The sequence below is a fragment of the Lepidochelys olivacea genome, assembly GCF_965140295.1.
Source record: "Lepidochelys olivacea isolate rLepOli2 genome assembly, chromosome: 1".
Lineage (NCBI taxonomy): Eukaryota > Metazoa > Chordata > Testudines > Cheloniidae > Lepidochelys > Lepidochelys olivacea.
Window position 1 is genome coordinate 100,676,045 of NC_140411.1, and position 16,706 is coordinate 100,692,750.

At 41.1% G+C, this 16,706-nt stretch overlaps 1 protein-coding gene across 2 annotated transcripts in view; it reads right to left on the bottom strand.

The window, feature by feature from the left end:
- The window catches only part of STK24 (serine/threonine kinase 24), a 128,847-nt gene that overhangs the window by 6,722 nt on the left and 105,419 nt on the right, over positions 1-16,706 (bottom strand). For both annotated transcript variants that reach the window (XM_084636923.1, XM_084636924.1), the window contains 4 exons: positions 14,215-14,360; positions 6,517-6,640; positions 5,718-5,786; positions 3,401-3,537 (listed from right to left, as the gene is read on the bottom strand). In XM_084636923.1, the coding sequence (XP_084493049.1) occupies positions 3,401-3,537; positions 5,718-5,786; positions 6,517-6,640; positions 14,215-14,360 (476 nt within the window). The remainder of the gene's footprint in view (positions 1-3,400; positions 3,538-5,717; positions 5,787-6,516; positions 6,641-14,214; positions 14,361-16,706) is intronic.

The following is a 16,706-nucleotide window of genomic DNA, read 5'->3' on the forward strand; positions in this document are numbered from 1 at the left end:
CTAACACGAAAAAGTTTGTTTACATTTACAGGAGATAATGCTGCCCACTTCTTAATTACAATGTCACCTGAAAGTGAGAACAGGCGTTCGCATGACACTGTTGTAAGATATTTACATGCCAGATGAGCTAAAGATTCATATGCCTATTAATGCTTCGGCAACCATTCCAGAGGAAATGCTTCCATGCTGATGACGCTCATTTAAAAAATAATGCATTAATTAAATTTATGACTGAACTCCTTGGGGGAGAATTGTATGCCTCCTGCTCTGTTTTACCCGCATTCTGCCATATATTTCATATTATAGCAGTCTCGGATGATGACTCAGCACATGTTGTTCATTTTAAGAACACTTCCATTGCAAATCTGACAAAATGCGAAGAAGGTACCAGCGTGAAATTTCTAAAGATAGCTACAGCACTTGGTCCAAGATTTAAGAATTTGAAGTGCCTTCCAAAATCTGAGAAGGATGAGGTGTGGAGCATGCTTTCAGAAGTCTTAAAAGAGCAACACTCAGATGCGAAAACTACAGAACCCGTACAACCAAAAAAGAAAATCAACCTTCTGCTAGTGACATCTGACTCAGATGATGAAAATGAACATGAGTCGGTACACACTGCTTTTGACAGTTAAAGAGCAGAACCCGTCATCAGCATGGACGCATGTCCTCTGGAATGATGGCTGAAGCATGAAGGGACATGAATCTTTACTGTATCTGGCATGTAGATATCTTGCAACGCCGGCTACAACAGTGCCATGCAAATGCCTGTTCTCTCTTTCAGGTGACATTGTAAACAAGAAGCGGGCAGCATTATCTTCTGCAAATGTAAACAAACTTGTCTGTCTGAGGGACTGGCTAAACAAGAAGTAGGACTGATTGGATTTGTAAGCTCTAAAGTTTTACATAGTATTATTTTTGAACGCAGGTTTTTTTGTACATAATTCTACATTTTGTAGTTCAACTTTCATGATAAAGAGATTGCACTACAGTACTTGTATTAGGTGAACTGAAAAATACTATTTTTTTACAGTGCAAATATTTATAATCAAAAATAAATATTAACAGAGCACTGTACCACTTTGTATTCAGTATTGTAATTAAAATCAATATATTTGAAAATGTAGAAAACATCCAAAAATATTTAAATCAAAGGTATGCTATTATTGTTTAACAGTGCAATTAACTGCAATTATTTTTTTTATTCATGATTAATTTTTTTAATCGCTTGACAGCCCTAGTATTATATATTAATTCTTTATACTTGTTTCTTACAATTATAGACCAACCTATTAGAATTCAAATTCTTCCTGTACGGAAATTTGGCTTATGTCAATACAGCACAAAAACTGATTAACTGATATACATATTTAGCTGTGAAATATACATTTTTCCAGAGGTTTTTATAAACAGCATTTCCTACTGTTTGAAATATTCTGACAGAGGATTGGTTTCTGTATGGCTCATCTGCTGCTGCATTGCACAGGCATAAGAGATCATGCTCAGCAACATCATTTGTCCTTAACAGCCATTTAATATGGCTTTTTTTTTAAGGTGTTTTTGTTCTCTCTCTAGACAAGTTTCCTACTAATAAACTTGAACTGCATGAAACAGATTTACACTGGACTTTATAAAGCAATTTCATATTTTACCTAATTTGTGGTTGTTTTTAATTTTACTAGTAAATATACAGTGGTTGGTCCTACAGAAACTCTCTGCAACAACATGTATAATTCATCCCGTTACAGCCATGGATGTTCAGTTACTATCAATATATTTGGGGATTTCTGTAAAATACTCAAAACTTAATTTTAGTTTAAGTGGCCTTTTTAAAATTATGTAGAACTTTATTTAGAAAGAAATAATCAATTTCAATATACAAATTTAAATTCAGCCATACTTCCTCAAACCATGCTTCACATCTAGAAATATTAACGATTTCTTCATTAAACTCCACTTAAGATGGAACCCAAGATACATTGCCAAAACAGATGTGTATTATAACTGTAGGTTACAGGCATTGGGATTATTTTTAAAAAAAGTATATATTATACAAACACAGTAAGGGCTCAATTGCATACCCTTAATCACAAGTGGTCTTTAATGAGATTGCTTACACAAGTAAGGACTATTTATTTACATGAGCACCCAGGTCCTAAATACAAGAGTATCTACATTAAGGCAGAAGAATTGAAAAAAATGAGGCAAAAAATATGGAGATTCAAAAATCAAGAGAACCATAGTTATTCATATCCACAGCTTTCTTCTTTTATGTTAAGATGGAAGACTTTTTGAAAATTTGTTGATATGCTTATACAATCTCTGTAATGCAAGACTGTTCCAGCAACAGTTTGAGGACAATAAACCTTGACACACTGTCTTAACCTCAATGAGCATTTTCCATGTGATGAAAGGGGAAAAATTTTATTAGGGTAAACATATTGGAAAATGCTAATGAACATTATTGTGCACTCTGCATAGTATTTTTTTAAATTGCTTTCAACTATTATCCTGGGTTTTTTTAAATATTGGCGAAGTGCACACAATTCATTAGACCACTTTGAAATGTATTTCTTTTGGGCACTAGTTATTTTAGCACCTAAAGAGATTTAGTTTGAACTTTTCCAAAATTTCACTTTTGGACAGAGCTCAAAAGTGGAAAGCGAATGTTTCACAAGTTCACAACCAGAAAAGAAGAGGGTTTTAAAATGCAAACAGTTTTTTCCTTTAACTACAGTGGGTACAAACAACACTTTCTATTTTATTTTCATGTAATATTTAATACACCCCCAACACACATTTTCATTGACCTAGAATCTTGAAATATGGAACCCGCATTCATTGTAGGCTAATGACTAAAGGAAATTTCCAAATTTAATATTTGATCTCTTCCTTTTCTACCAGGAGAGATCAGAGGTTAATAGTCATGAATGTAAACTATTCAAGTACTCTTTTTAAAATACATATATACACACACACACACACACAGCCCACTAATCAATCTCTCATGGGACTATATCCCACATTACAAATCTCTGAGCAGTTTCGTATACCGACCATTTAAAAAGAAAAAGTTAATTTTTATGTAACTCATGGTAGTGCTCTTTTTCTGGTTTGGCTTTGCAGACAATACATTCAACATACAGTATGCAGTGTGTGTAATATAATGAAGTATATGTAATGAAGACAGGAAAAAGAAATTTAAGTTCCTGATAGGCTGAGAATTTGTTCTATTAAACAGTTAAATTTTCATAAACTAAGTAAAAGCACATCAGAAAATATTTTATCTTTATAAATACAGAAATATCGGTTTGTACTTGTATTTTACAAAATACTTGGCAAATATTAAAGAAAGTCTTGCAATTTTATGCAAGTCATAATGCAAAAGTATTTTTATTGTTACCTCTGAAGCCTCTGTACAAGCTGCGACACCATGGTATCTGAAATGCCTGGACAAGCCTCCTCAGCTAAATAAATAGCTTCTCTCAGTTCTTCTATGGACCCCATGTTGTCACCATATACCTGACTTTTCTCTTTCAACTAAAAAAATGACAAAACTACATTAACAATGTAATTAACAGACAAATTTGAACATGTAATGTGTGTTAATTTCTATGTTTCCACAGAACTAGAATCCTGAGAATTAGTACATTCATTTTTTAAAAAATGAATGTATCATAAAAAGTCTACCTGTAGAAACACACTATTTGTAATTCGAGATTTTTATCACAGGTCACTAACCGAGCAGTCTAAGCCTTCACAAAAATAAGGCGGTCATGTGGGATGTGAAACCCCGAAACCAAGGATCATCTGAGGTCAGCAGCAATTCTATTTTACTATTTTAGAAGGGTGCTGTTGCGTACAAAGTAAGATTCAGTCACTGCCCTGAATTATTTACTGCTACTAATTTTGTACTACACTTTGTACTTTCATAGCATCTTCCATGTGAGGATTTCACAGCACTTTAAAATGTTAGTTCACTGAGTGTCTGTTACACAATAACTTTGAACATTGCAGCTGACCAATTCTAAAATTTCAGTGAATGTTCTAGGTCTCAAGGGACAGAATCCTATTTATTTTGGTGCAAATCAGAACACTGGAAAAAGCCTAAGTCAGAGGAAAATCAGGTCCCCCACACTCTCTGATGCTGTAGGAATGGAATCTGCTGCTGCCTACACATGAGAAGCAGCAGCTTAACTTGCTGCATTGGGAGTGTCTGTAGCTTGGATTCTAATGGAAATCAGAGAATCTTACAGGCAGAGTGTATAAGGGGGTAAATGGGGATAAGAGTGGACTAGCAGGGAACACGTGAGGGAGAAGTGGAAGCAGGAGGGACGAGAGAGATGGGGCAGTGATGATAGGGGGAAGCAGGGCCCCAGAGGGGAGTGACGAAGTGGACTTGCTCTTAGGGGGAAGAGAGGATAGCTAAGCAGAGACCCACAAGGAAATCAAGGGGTGAGGAGTGGTGATGATGGGGGAAGCAGGGAGCCACATGTGTGGCTGTGATAGCAGGAAACCAGAATAGGGGGCGTGGAAATTGGGGAGGGGGAAAAAGCAGGGCCCCAGAGGGAGAGTAGAAATGGGATGGGGAAACTGCAGTTCTGGGAAAGAGGGGACACACACACTGCCCCTGCCATGAGAGGAATGGGATAAAACACAGTCCATAACATGGCAGGGGGAGGAGAGATGGGAACAGACAGAACCCCTGGCATGAGAGATGAGGTGAGGGGAGCAGCAGGAAGCCCCTGATATAGAGGGGCATAGGAAGGTGGCACACAGGGAACTTCTGGTGGGGAATAGAAGAATGGAATGGTGTGTGCAATTCACTCAGCGTACATAAGCATCCAACCCCCTAATAACCCAACACCCCCTTGAGGAAGGAAAATGCTATTCACCATTTTACAGACAAGGAGGCTATGTCGACTTTCCACTGAGTCTGAATAATCTCTGGTGCAGAGACCACTCTTCTGGGTAAGTATCTGCTTACTGTGTTCAATATGCTTTCTATGTGGCATGGAAGCCTTCCAGGAGCCTCCTCAAGAACAGGGCTCCTTTGATTAGGAAAATACTTTTGGTGCTCTCCGTTTTTTCCACCCACAAGGGAAGCACAGTTGTAAAGACTGAAACATGGTAGGGTAGGAAAGGACTACTTAAATACAATTCTATAGGTATTTTTTAAGTAATTTACTCTACATCATGTCTGTATTCCCCTTCATTTGTAAATATACTTATAAAAAAATTAAAGAACCATTCCACCGAATATCTGCATAAAATAGTTTGTTAGATTCCAGTACAAGTTCAGCATTTATACTTCAAGGCTTTGAAACTTTTAAACTCTCTTAGCCTAGTCCACCAAGCAGAAGCTGGGGAGAAGTGAGGAGCTGAATGCAGATTCGACAAAAAAACCAATAATAGGAAAAACTGGTGTACGGCAGTCCAAGCAGCAACACACACCTCCCCTCTTTATTTAATTGTCTCCCAGCTTTATTTTCTCTCCTCATTCTCTTCCATTAGTGTACGTGATGTGGTTGTGCTACACAAATGAGCATTGCTGTAAACAAACTAGGAAAGAAACAGATGAGACACAAAACCAGAATGCTACTGCTGGACCATAAGGAGAGTTAACCTACCAGTTACAGTATCCTTGGATATGCCATTCCCCAAAGAGACATATATAAATAAAGATATCAGAAATAACTAAGTTTTCAGAGGCAGCTTACCTCCACAAATAAAGGAGATATAATTGCAGATAAACACTGAGACAAAGGACGCCTGGGGGTATCTTTTTCCTTTAAGAGAAAAATGAGTGACATCTGTAATAGAGTGCGATTAACATTTACATTGTAGCTTCAAAATAACCCTAACTGAGCCTGAGCTATTTGATTTCTGAAGATGCATCCTCTTTGTTTTCTGTATTTGTTTCATAAAAAACTAGTTCTGATACACTACATATAAACATAAAAATGAATATGTAAACATGCACACATATGAACTAATTCATGTAGTACATTACGTTTTAATACCATCTATCAAAGTATGTGTAAAGTGATTACATTATGTGTGGGTGTGAATTCAATATGAAGAATCATTAAAGATTAGGTTTTTGTATGACAAAAGTGCATTACAAAACAATACTTCTTGAAGAATGTACAGTGAAACTTACTAAAAATGTGAAGGGTCTGATCCCACTCCCTATGTCTTGACACATGCAGGTACAAAATGCTAAGTCAACCATAATAAAACATTTAAAAACAACATCACACATATTTACAAAAAATCAAACTGTAAGAGTGAAAAAGTATTACAGGATGAAATCATGTTGATAAGAGAGCCGTTCAATACAAGCAACAACTGTAATCTACATAATTTAAAAGACTTTTTGCAGATTTTTTAAACTGTCAAAGGAGTATCTTAAGTGAAACAAAATTTGAAAAAATGTTGGATGACTGAACTAGATTAGGTATGTTTAGATGTATATCTGGCTAGTATTGCTTTTAGCATTAAACATTAATACAGTACCTTGTTACTTTCTTGTTCCTCTGGCTGGGCTCCTCCATTCTCTACATTCTTGGGGTCTTTTTCTCTGATTGTAAAGATCCAGTCCCCTGAATCACGGCCACCTGTGGCCAGGCCATCGGTTTCACTTTTAAAAAAAATACTAACACGTTTCAGAATTTTTCCTTTCCTACATTAGTAATATTAATTTAATAATGCCAAAATAAGCTTAAAACCTTCACATTTGAGAGTGAATTTAGAACACTATGCTTCTCAGGCCAGTGAAAACAAGGCATGTGATAAGAATGATTAGGTTGGGTCTTAAGTAAAGATTTTGTTTAAATATTGAACAAAGGTGTTTTTCTGTATATTAAATAAAGATTAAGGAGAAAGACAAACGTTCATTTACTACCTCCGACAATGGTTTCCCAAACTGTATGACACTAATGATATTCCTTTTCAGAAGTATGACAGATGCCAGCAGAGGGCTCCAAATTACTGGAAAGTTGGCAAAAGTTTTTGGAAAGTTTGAACACATAATTCTGTCAGTGCTCATTTAGCATTGTAGTAGGCTATGCAGAGAACCCAGACAAGAACAAAGTCAACGTCTAATGTATTTGTATTTCTTTATTTAAATTTAAAATAATAAATATACCTCTCCAAAAGTCTAGATGTCCTAACATAGTTATACAATCAATAAAATTCAACCTCAGCTGCATTAAAATCATCAGTTCCACAGTAACTTAGCCAACCACCAAGCAAATGCTCCCTTTAAGTGCACAGCAATCTGGTACGGCTGCGCATCTCAGGTGGCTGCGAGTGCAGCCAGTACCCATGCTGCCTACCAGCCCCTCTTGCTGGAACTCATGGTGAGTCCTCTCTGCACTGCGGAAAGCCTGGGGCCAGCAGGAAGGGTAAAGAGCTTAGCGGGGTGCTGGGGGAGAGGCAGACACTCTCAGCAGGTAGGAGAGTGTGGCCCTCATAGGGTCTTGCTCTGCCTATTGGCCTCAGCACTCCTTCCGGAGCCCTTCCTTCCAGAAGCTCCTCTCTGCAGCACAGGAAGCCTGAGAACAGGGAGGGTAAGGAGTGGAGTGGGAGGGAGCCCAGTCAGCCAGTATAGGGTCCCACTCCACCTGCCAGGTCCTCCTGCTGCAACACTTGGCAGCTCCTCTCAGCCCAGCAGGGAGCTATAGTGCAGGGAGAGGGGACCTGTGCAGTTGCTGCTGATGGGGTAGGGGTGCCCAGTCCGAACCCTCCTACATGCTCCAGGCTGTGAAGGCAACTCCCTCCCGGGGGAGGGAGAGGAGAGATGAGAAGTGGGGTTGGATCTGGGGCAGAGAGGGAGGGGAGCAAGGCTCAAGCAACAGAGATGGGTAACGAATGGTTGTGGGGAGGCAGAGAACTAGGGGAGTTCCACCAGTCCTGCAATTGGGAGCCAGGAGTTAGAATCCTGCACAGGTGATATCTTTAGGGAATTCTAAGATACTTATATTGGTGCCACAAGAAAAAGTATTGATTTCAATAGTTTGGCTGTGGCATGGTCATAAGTCATGTTACTCATTACAGCACAGGAATGTAAGCTACATTTAAAATAACTTGGTGTGATCTTAAACCTCTTCAACCCAATATTTAACAGAATGGAAGATGCCGTGACTAATTACAAACTGACTGGGCAATTTAAATGAATAGATTGGCAAGTCAAAGGTCTATGTAAACATGATAAAAATATGATATGCACAACTCAATACAAAAAAAATCTAGAGGGAATGTTGCTCCTGCCTCTTACTCATCTGGGAAACACATCCTCAGCCTTTTCTAAAATCCTTCTCAAAACAGACATCTTTTGCGGCATGCCCTCAAAGTTGCCAAATTAGGCAAGTTTTGGACCAAGGCAGGGAGCAAGTTCCAGAGCCTCAAAGCCCTCCCATAGAAAACCTTTCCACCCGCTCTCTCATAATGAGGGGATCTAGCTTGAGTGCTCCTGCTGATTACAGTTGTGGCAATACAGCACGGGAAGAGAGGCACTCTCTTATTTAGGGCTTTATAGTTTATAAACACCTTAAACTCCACCCAGACACCAATGGGCAGACGGTACAGATCCTGAAGCAGTGTTAGATGCTCCCAATACAATGCTCAGCTCAATAAGCAAGTTGCTGCATTCTGCACTCGCTTCAGTCGCCAAATATTTTAAGGTGTCACTCCCTCCCACCACACACTGAAGTAGTCTAATCTCAAATTGACAAAATCATGGATAATATTGGTAAGGTCCACATCTAAGTGAAAAGATCACTATCTCATAGCCAGAGGTAGATGGTAAAATGCTGATGGGGTTACTGTTGTAATATGATCATCGAGCAGCAGCTGGGGATCTAAAAATCACCCATAAGTTGCAAACACTAGTAACTAAGTAATTAATGGCAGACAAACACCTTCAATCGAAGGGGCTGATACCTTTGAAATCTCCTATCACTGCTTCTCCCAACCCATCACCACCACCTCAGTCTTCTGTGGGTAGAGCTTCAGCCAGCTCACTCTCCTCCATGCCCCAATCTCAACTCTGGCTAAGGTGTTGCACTGCAACACTGGAGTCAGATGAGATGGAGACATACAGATGGGTGTCATTAGCATAATAAAAACACCATACCCCATGCCTCCTTAGGGCCCCATATACATGTTGAAAAGGAGGGTGACAGAAGGAACCCCTCAGCACTGCAAACTTCAGAACTGTTCAGTAAAAGGAGCAACTCAACTACTCAATGAGAGGACTCACAGATGAAAAAACCGAAAGCCCTTGAAGACCTGCCCCATCAACTCTCACCAGGGTTCATCCTTCTGATCAGCTGACAGATCAAAGGCAGCTGACAGATCTAATACCACCAGCATGGACACTTAGTCTTCAACCATATGATTAGTTCTGTATCTGTGCCACATCCAGGTCTATACCCAGATTGGCATAGATCAAGAAGATCAAAGGCATCTATATACTGAGAGAGTTGTCTCACGACAAGTTTTTACACAATCTTATCTTAGAAAGGAAGATATGATACTGGTCAACAATTAGCAAGACTGTCAGCATCAAAAGGTGCCTTCTTAAGCCAAGGCCAAACTATTACTTCCTTCAAAGCAATGGGCAGCCTATCCTCTCTAAGAGAGGTATTGGCAATCTGCATAAGCAAGGCAGCCAGTACTTCCCCACCGACCTCCACCAGCCAGGAAGGGCAGCAAGGGCATGGATCCAAAGCACAGGTTGAGGAAACAAGTTCTCTCAACACCTCCAGTACCTCAGGGAGCATCCCTATCTGGAACTGTAACAGAGAAGACAATGTCTTTGTTCTCTCAAGACCTTGCTCTCCTACCACGGAAGCAGACACCCCACCCAAATCTGATCAATCTTGCCCACAAAATAAAACAGGGTTACTTAACCTACAGTAAATGTAGTTCTTTGGGGCGTTGTAGACAGTGTGGATCCTACTCTAGATATACAAGCATCCCATGCGCACAAAACTGGATTTTTTTAACTAGCAGAGTCTGGCAGGGCTATGCCTGTGCCCTGTGCATCCTCATGCTCTTTTGTGAGGATATAAAGGAGGGAACGGCCCTGCCCCTTCCTCAGTTCCCTTGCACTTTGACGCCTGTGATAGCTGGGAAAAGTTAAGGGATCCACAAGGACAACAACAACTCAAAGAACTGATGTTACCACAGAGAAACTAACAACTGTATTTTCTTCTTTGAGTACTTATCAGTATGGGTCCCAACCTAGAAGACTGATAACCAGTATCCTCTTTGCAGATAGGAGAGGAGTCACAGCTGTATCAGTCAAAGAGTGACTGGAGCACAGCCTTTCTGAGGTTAGCATCGGCTCTTATCACTACATCAAGTGCATAGTGCTTTTACAAAGGTCAGTGGTTTACTCCAAATAGCTGCCTTAAAGCCCTTAACAATGGTACGTTTCTGAAGCAGGCCAAGGATGTCACCCAGTCAAGTGTGCTCTCACACTGAAGGAAGGGTCATATCAGCCATGTGGTAGCAAGTGGAGAAACAAAGAGTGATCCACTTTGACAATCTTTAAGAAGAAATTGCCTTATCTTTACATCTACCCAATAGAGCAATAAAGAGGTGGGAAGAGAGCCTGAAAGGTTTTGTCCTGTTCAGTCCTGGAGACATCGAGAGAATGCAATTTTTTTCCTCCAAAGGAGTGTAATTTTGAGAAGACCAATAAGGGGACTGATTAGTTCAAATGTAACTCTGACACTCTGCTGCCATAGGACTGGACAGAATGCTCAGGTGAAGGGGTTAGAGGGCTGATGTCCACTATTATAGCAAGGACGCTTCTTAGGTTAGTAGTTCAGACACCTATGGCAAGAGAGTGTCCATTGCCTCTGCTGGTGTTGCTGCTGTGGATGATCCTTTTTTGATACGTTGGAGGTGTGTATAAACAATTGTAACACACTGTTTTCTCACTAAATAGCGCTCAACTATCGAACAGTGGGTCTTCTATGATGGACTGTACTTCACAGAGAATGACTGAAGCCTGGAGCAATGAGGCCCTTCTCATGGTCATGGCTGTGGTCATGGTTCTGGGCTGGCTGCATATCAGGAGCATGCACAGCAGCCTATAGGGATGTTTTCACCACTAGCTGTCCCTCCTGCAGAATGCCCTTGATATCCTCTGTAGCTTCGTAGGGACCTTTACAACTAGTATCAAGACTCTGTGTCATGTGAGAAAACCATACTTCACTAACATGGCCTGAAAATTAGCTACCCTCAGGTGAACAGTAGGCAACAAGTACAATTTCTTCCCAAAGAGATCCAGTTGTTTTGAATCTTTCTATTTGGGAGTTCTCTCGGTTGAGAAGGACTTCTCCTGTACTACTGAAATCAGTATTGATCCAGGATTAGGACAGGTAATAAAAATTCTCTAATCCTGATGGGGACATATGGGTAGTGTGTCTCTGTCCATTCTGCTGTTAGAAGTGCAGTGGTCAGCATCTGCCATAGTGCCTAAAAGGGGTCCAGAACCCCATCATTTCTCAGAAAGGCAATGCGTGCTGGGCTCATTGCAGAAAAAAACCTCAAAAAGTGATTTCTCTGCAATGACAGATTTCAGTCTCCAGTGTGTCTACTATCTGCAAAGAGGTATTGAAAGGCCTTAAAATCATCTGGTGCTGGCGCCGGGGCCAAGGCCATTGCCTCCTCCTAGACTTCTTTAGGAGGTGAAGTGGAGCACTGGTGGGTCTGCACCTCGGATCCCTGCTCCTCCTGACAGTCATATGTCTGGGGTCTCACCAATGATGTGGCAGAGGGTGATCTTCTCCTCTTCCTCTTTGGGGGTTGCACAGTTCTTTAGAGCTTTAGCCTGTTTTCCACAAGTAGTCCCAAAAGGGCCACAGTGGCAACCCAAAAGGGCCACAGAGGGGATAGCCAGTATTCGAACTGAAGTTTACCCCTGGAGGAGAGGGGCTAGATCAAAGGCTACTGTGGGCCACACCAGCAAGTGGATGAACTAGAGACAGCCGATTCCCCCGGAAGAGGGGAGAAAGCAGAGTAGGGCACAGCTAGAGGGCCGTGCCCAGAAGAGGACACCGCCGTCCAGGGAGTGACGCAGGTCTTAGAGGTAGAACAGAAATGATGGCGGTGAGACACCACTAGAGGAAGGCGCACCAGCAACCAAGAGCTAATTCCCAGCACGGCCACCAGGAGGAGCCAAGGTGGTGAGTTCCACCCCATCACTGCCCATGAGGAAATTAATAATTTTGTCTTCAGAATAGGGTTTGAATAGTATGCAGTAAATGAGACATGGAATCACACATTGAACAATTAGAAAAAAACACGATATTGAACAGGTCAGAGAACCACAAACACAGTTACATGTGGGACAGAGAAGACTGTCCATGACCATTACAAGATATTGTATCCTTGCTTTGCACTGTTCATGTTTTTCAAATAATGTGTTAATACACATTGCTTTAAAGCTGTTAGTGACATGACAAATATGCTGCCACCTTACTCTGTCGTGGGCTGTTGCTTTCCAGTTGCTGTGGTTAACCTGACATGCTTTTAAGTTTGATTTCATTGTGTCTTTATATTGTTTGTACTGGCCACCATGAGAAAGGAGTTTGTAGCTGACCATAAAATATATTCTCAAGTATTCTCAAGTCAGCAGACCAGTCAGTTGAACTTTCATGAGCATGCTCTGAATGCCAGATAGCCAATGATTAAGAACTTTGATATTGAGAATCCTGTCCAACCATTTGACCATGCAGACAGACTGAAGACATTTTGAGACATTTACATTTACACTGAACAAGGCACGAGAAAGCATACAGTATCAGAAAATCCTGCACTCGCAGAGAGATTGACTAAATAATTTCACTTTAATATTTTTATTGTCTTTATAAAAACTTGAATACAAAATACAATTAGCTTTTTCAATACAAATTATTTGTTTAGGAGTACCCATCAAATGGCAGAATTTCTCAATTCAAATTACCTGTTACCTATTATCTTCTCCTTTCCATCAATCACAAAAAGGAGGAAGGCACGAGTAGTACTTTATTCTGTTCAGGTTCTTATACTACGTTCATCATAGCAGCACCTGAACATCTTCACAGCAGTACTTGTAGAGAGTTTATTCTCCATGAGTTCCCCTCTAACATCTACTCATGGCTTCAGTGGATGTACCTACAGTGCCACCAGGAGCAACTATTAATACCCTCTGTTCAGGAGCCGAGCCAACCCAACTTTCTCCACTTCTCCCTAGGGAAAGGATGTCCCACCAAAAGACATATTTTCTGAAGGAATTTCTAAAAGTTAAGACACCAGAAAATGATCCTCCTCCTTCTCTTTCTATGTCGCAGAGTGAAGAAAGCAGATTTCCCTTCACCATCATGACCTTAAGTATATCAATTCCTATAGACCTAATGACCCTGTTGCCAATATTTGGAAGCCTTAATTGTGAATGTCCATACTTTAAAACTGAGCATTCATCCAAATCAGGTCTGGGGAAGTGCAAACCATGTCCCAAAGATCCCTAACAAATCATTCAGCAAAACCAAGAAAGATCAGACTTGATATTCCTGCTATTTCTAAGATAAGAAATAAGCAGAACACCACCTCCCCCATCCCCGCTTTTTTAAATCTACTTTTAGGACCTCTTTAGACAAGAACATCAAAGAAGTAGAAGAGAGCAAACCCTCATTTTTTCTCCTTTACAAGTCCCATTTATCTCTAAACTTCTTGGTTAATTCTTGATTTTTAAAACATCAGGAATGTACTTGCACATTCTTTAGCTTTCAGTTGCTGATACGCACTCTCAGTCTTAACTTCAGGTTAACAGAACTGGTTTAATTTAGTCATGAACATAATTTATTTGTTATACTTTCTAGCATGACAGAAAAGAGTGTGTGCTGAGCACTGTATGACTGAAACTAACAGTTTGAGATGCCACAGCAGATGGAGCAAACTGCAGCATAAAATATTACAGAACACACCCTCCCTCAACAAAAAAATTATATATTTTATAATTAGTCTTCTTTCACCTTTCTGGGCTTGAAAGCCCTCAAAATATTTCAATTAAGTTTTTAACTTCACATGCCTGGTGAGCCCAACATTTTTTAAATAAAGAACATCAGCTAACTAGACAAGATGATACACAACTGCTTAAGAAAATTCTCCTCCTCTATTCCTGTGTTTACAATTATGTTATAGATTCAACAAACTTACGCATCCGATTCTTCAGAGCTGGAGTCATCATGACTCTGTTCAGACTTCCACCTCTTGTGCCTATCAATGAGCTCTGCCAGGTAGGATGTTTTCTTTGCATTTCGTATTATGAATTTGTGTTTCAAGAGCTCCTTTGCTGTCGGTCTCTTAAAAATAAAAATTAATTGTAAGCTACAGTCTAACTTGTTTCTCTATATTTGAAACAGTTGAGATGACTCACATATTGTGATTTGAAAAACAAAAGAGGAAAACTCATGACAAATAATATAAACAGAAACTTTGATGGCTTAATACTAAACACAGAAACAAAGAAATGTAGGGCGGGACGGGACCTAGAGAGGTTATCTAGTCCAGTCCAGCACCAACCATACCTACAACCATTCCTGACAGGAGTTTGTCTAATCTGTTCTTCAAAACTTGCAATGACAGGTTGAAGCTTATTTCAGTGCTTAATTATTCTCTAAAGTTAGAAAGTTTTTTCTAATATCTAACCTATACCTCCTTTACAAGCTGATTATTTCTTGTCCGACCTTCACAACAATTGATCACCAGCAGTGCAAGTAGGCCGCTACACCGTACCAGCAACCTATTCATAGCCGGTATGGCATACCAGAAAGACAAAGCAGCAGCCCAGCCGGAGGAGAGAGCTGGGAGTTCTGCTCCTTTCCCTGCTGGGAGGAGCAGAGGGGAAAGGAGCAGAATGCCGGCAGCTCCTCCGGCTGCTGCCCCCCCACCTCCAACCTCGCTCCCGCCCCAGCCCTATCTCTGGCAGGGCTGCTGCTGTAGTATGAGGAAAGACGGAGATGCAGCTCCGTGCCTGGAAGAGCAGGGGGTGGGGCTGGGAGTTCTGCTCCTTTCCCTGCTGCCCCTCCCAGCAGGGAAAGGAGCAGAACTCCAAGCCCCTCTGCCCCCTGCCCCTGCCCTTCCAGGCATGGAGCTGTGTCTCTGTCTGTGTACAACAACAGCAGCCCCACCGGAGGAGAGAGGCTGGGGGAGAGGGGCTGGGAGTTCTGCTCCTCCGGCGGCTGTACTGCCCCCACCCCCCAGCCTCATTCCCCAGCCCTATCTCCAGCGTAGCTGGAGGAGGACAAAGCTCCCCTGCTCCAGGTAACATGGGATGGATGTGAGGAGGGGACAGGAAGAGCGTAGGGGGCCCGGGCTGGGCGGTTAGGAGTCACATGGCGGGTCACTTGGGAAGGTCATGTGCCCCCCCCCCGGACCAGTAAGACATGGATTTTACTTGCACCACTGTTGATCACTGTCCTCTTTATAATAGCCCTTAACATATTTGAAGGCTTATCAGGTCCCCCATCAGTCTTCTTTTCTCAAGACTAAACATGCCCTGCTTAACCATTCATCATAGGTCAGTTTTTCTAAAACTTTTAACATTTTTGTTGTGCTCCAATTTGTTCATATCTTTCTTAAGGTGTGGCACCCAAAATTGGATGCAATAATCCACCTGAGGCCTCACCAATGCAGAGTAGAGTGGGATAAGTGCCTCCTAAGTCTTACATAAGACACACTGTTAATACACCCCAGGCTACACATTAGCCTTTTTTGCAACTGCATCACATTGTTGATTTATATTCTATTTATAACCACTATAATCCCAGAATGCTTCTCTGCAGTATTACTGCCTAGCTAGTATTACTGCCAACCTATTCTGCAGTTGCGTATTTGATTCAAATCCTATCTAGTTTATAAAGCTTAGATTGTGTTTTTGTTTTATTTCTTAGGTAATCTGCTTTGCTCTGTACATTTGCTACTTATAATCACTTAAAATCTATCTTAACTACAAAGGTAGTTAATACATTTGTTTTATTTTTTTTTTTTACCTAAGCTAGTGTGTTTTGCTAGAAGTGTTTGAGGAACCTGCTTAGGAAAAAAACTGCTGCACTGTCCTCTCCACATTGAGGGAGGGATGGACAGGTAATAAACTTATATTGGTCAGACTTTTGACCAGGGCAAGATGGTACAGCTCTGGAATCCTAGGCTGTAGAGCTGGAGGACAGTTGGCTGGAGCCTCTCTATTGTTAGTTCATGAATGGTTGAGGAGAAGCATTCATATAACTGCAGCTGGGTGTGTCCCTGCCTGTGTAAATGTGTGTGTGAGTGCAGGACCAGGAGCGGTCTGCAGCTTCTCACAGCCTCACAGTGTGAGAGGGGATCCAGATTGGTATGTCAGAAGGCTCAGCAGTACTCCAGTTCCAGGTTGCACCACAGGGAAGTCCATCATACCTATTTTTCTGACATTGAAGCCTGAGGCAGTCTACTCTGTCTCTTCTCAGAGACAGGAGGCTGATTTGATCCCAGATCCAAGAACCAAGGCTCCTACGGCCTCCTCAACAAGAAAAGGCTCTGAGAGCCTCTGCTTTTTATGAACATATGATTTGTGAAGGTCCCAATAACAGAGCAGCACTCTGGTGAATGGGATTTCACAAGGCAGAACAAATAGATGTATAATTAACTGCTGACACATAGCAGACACACAC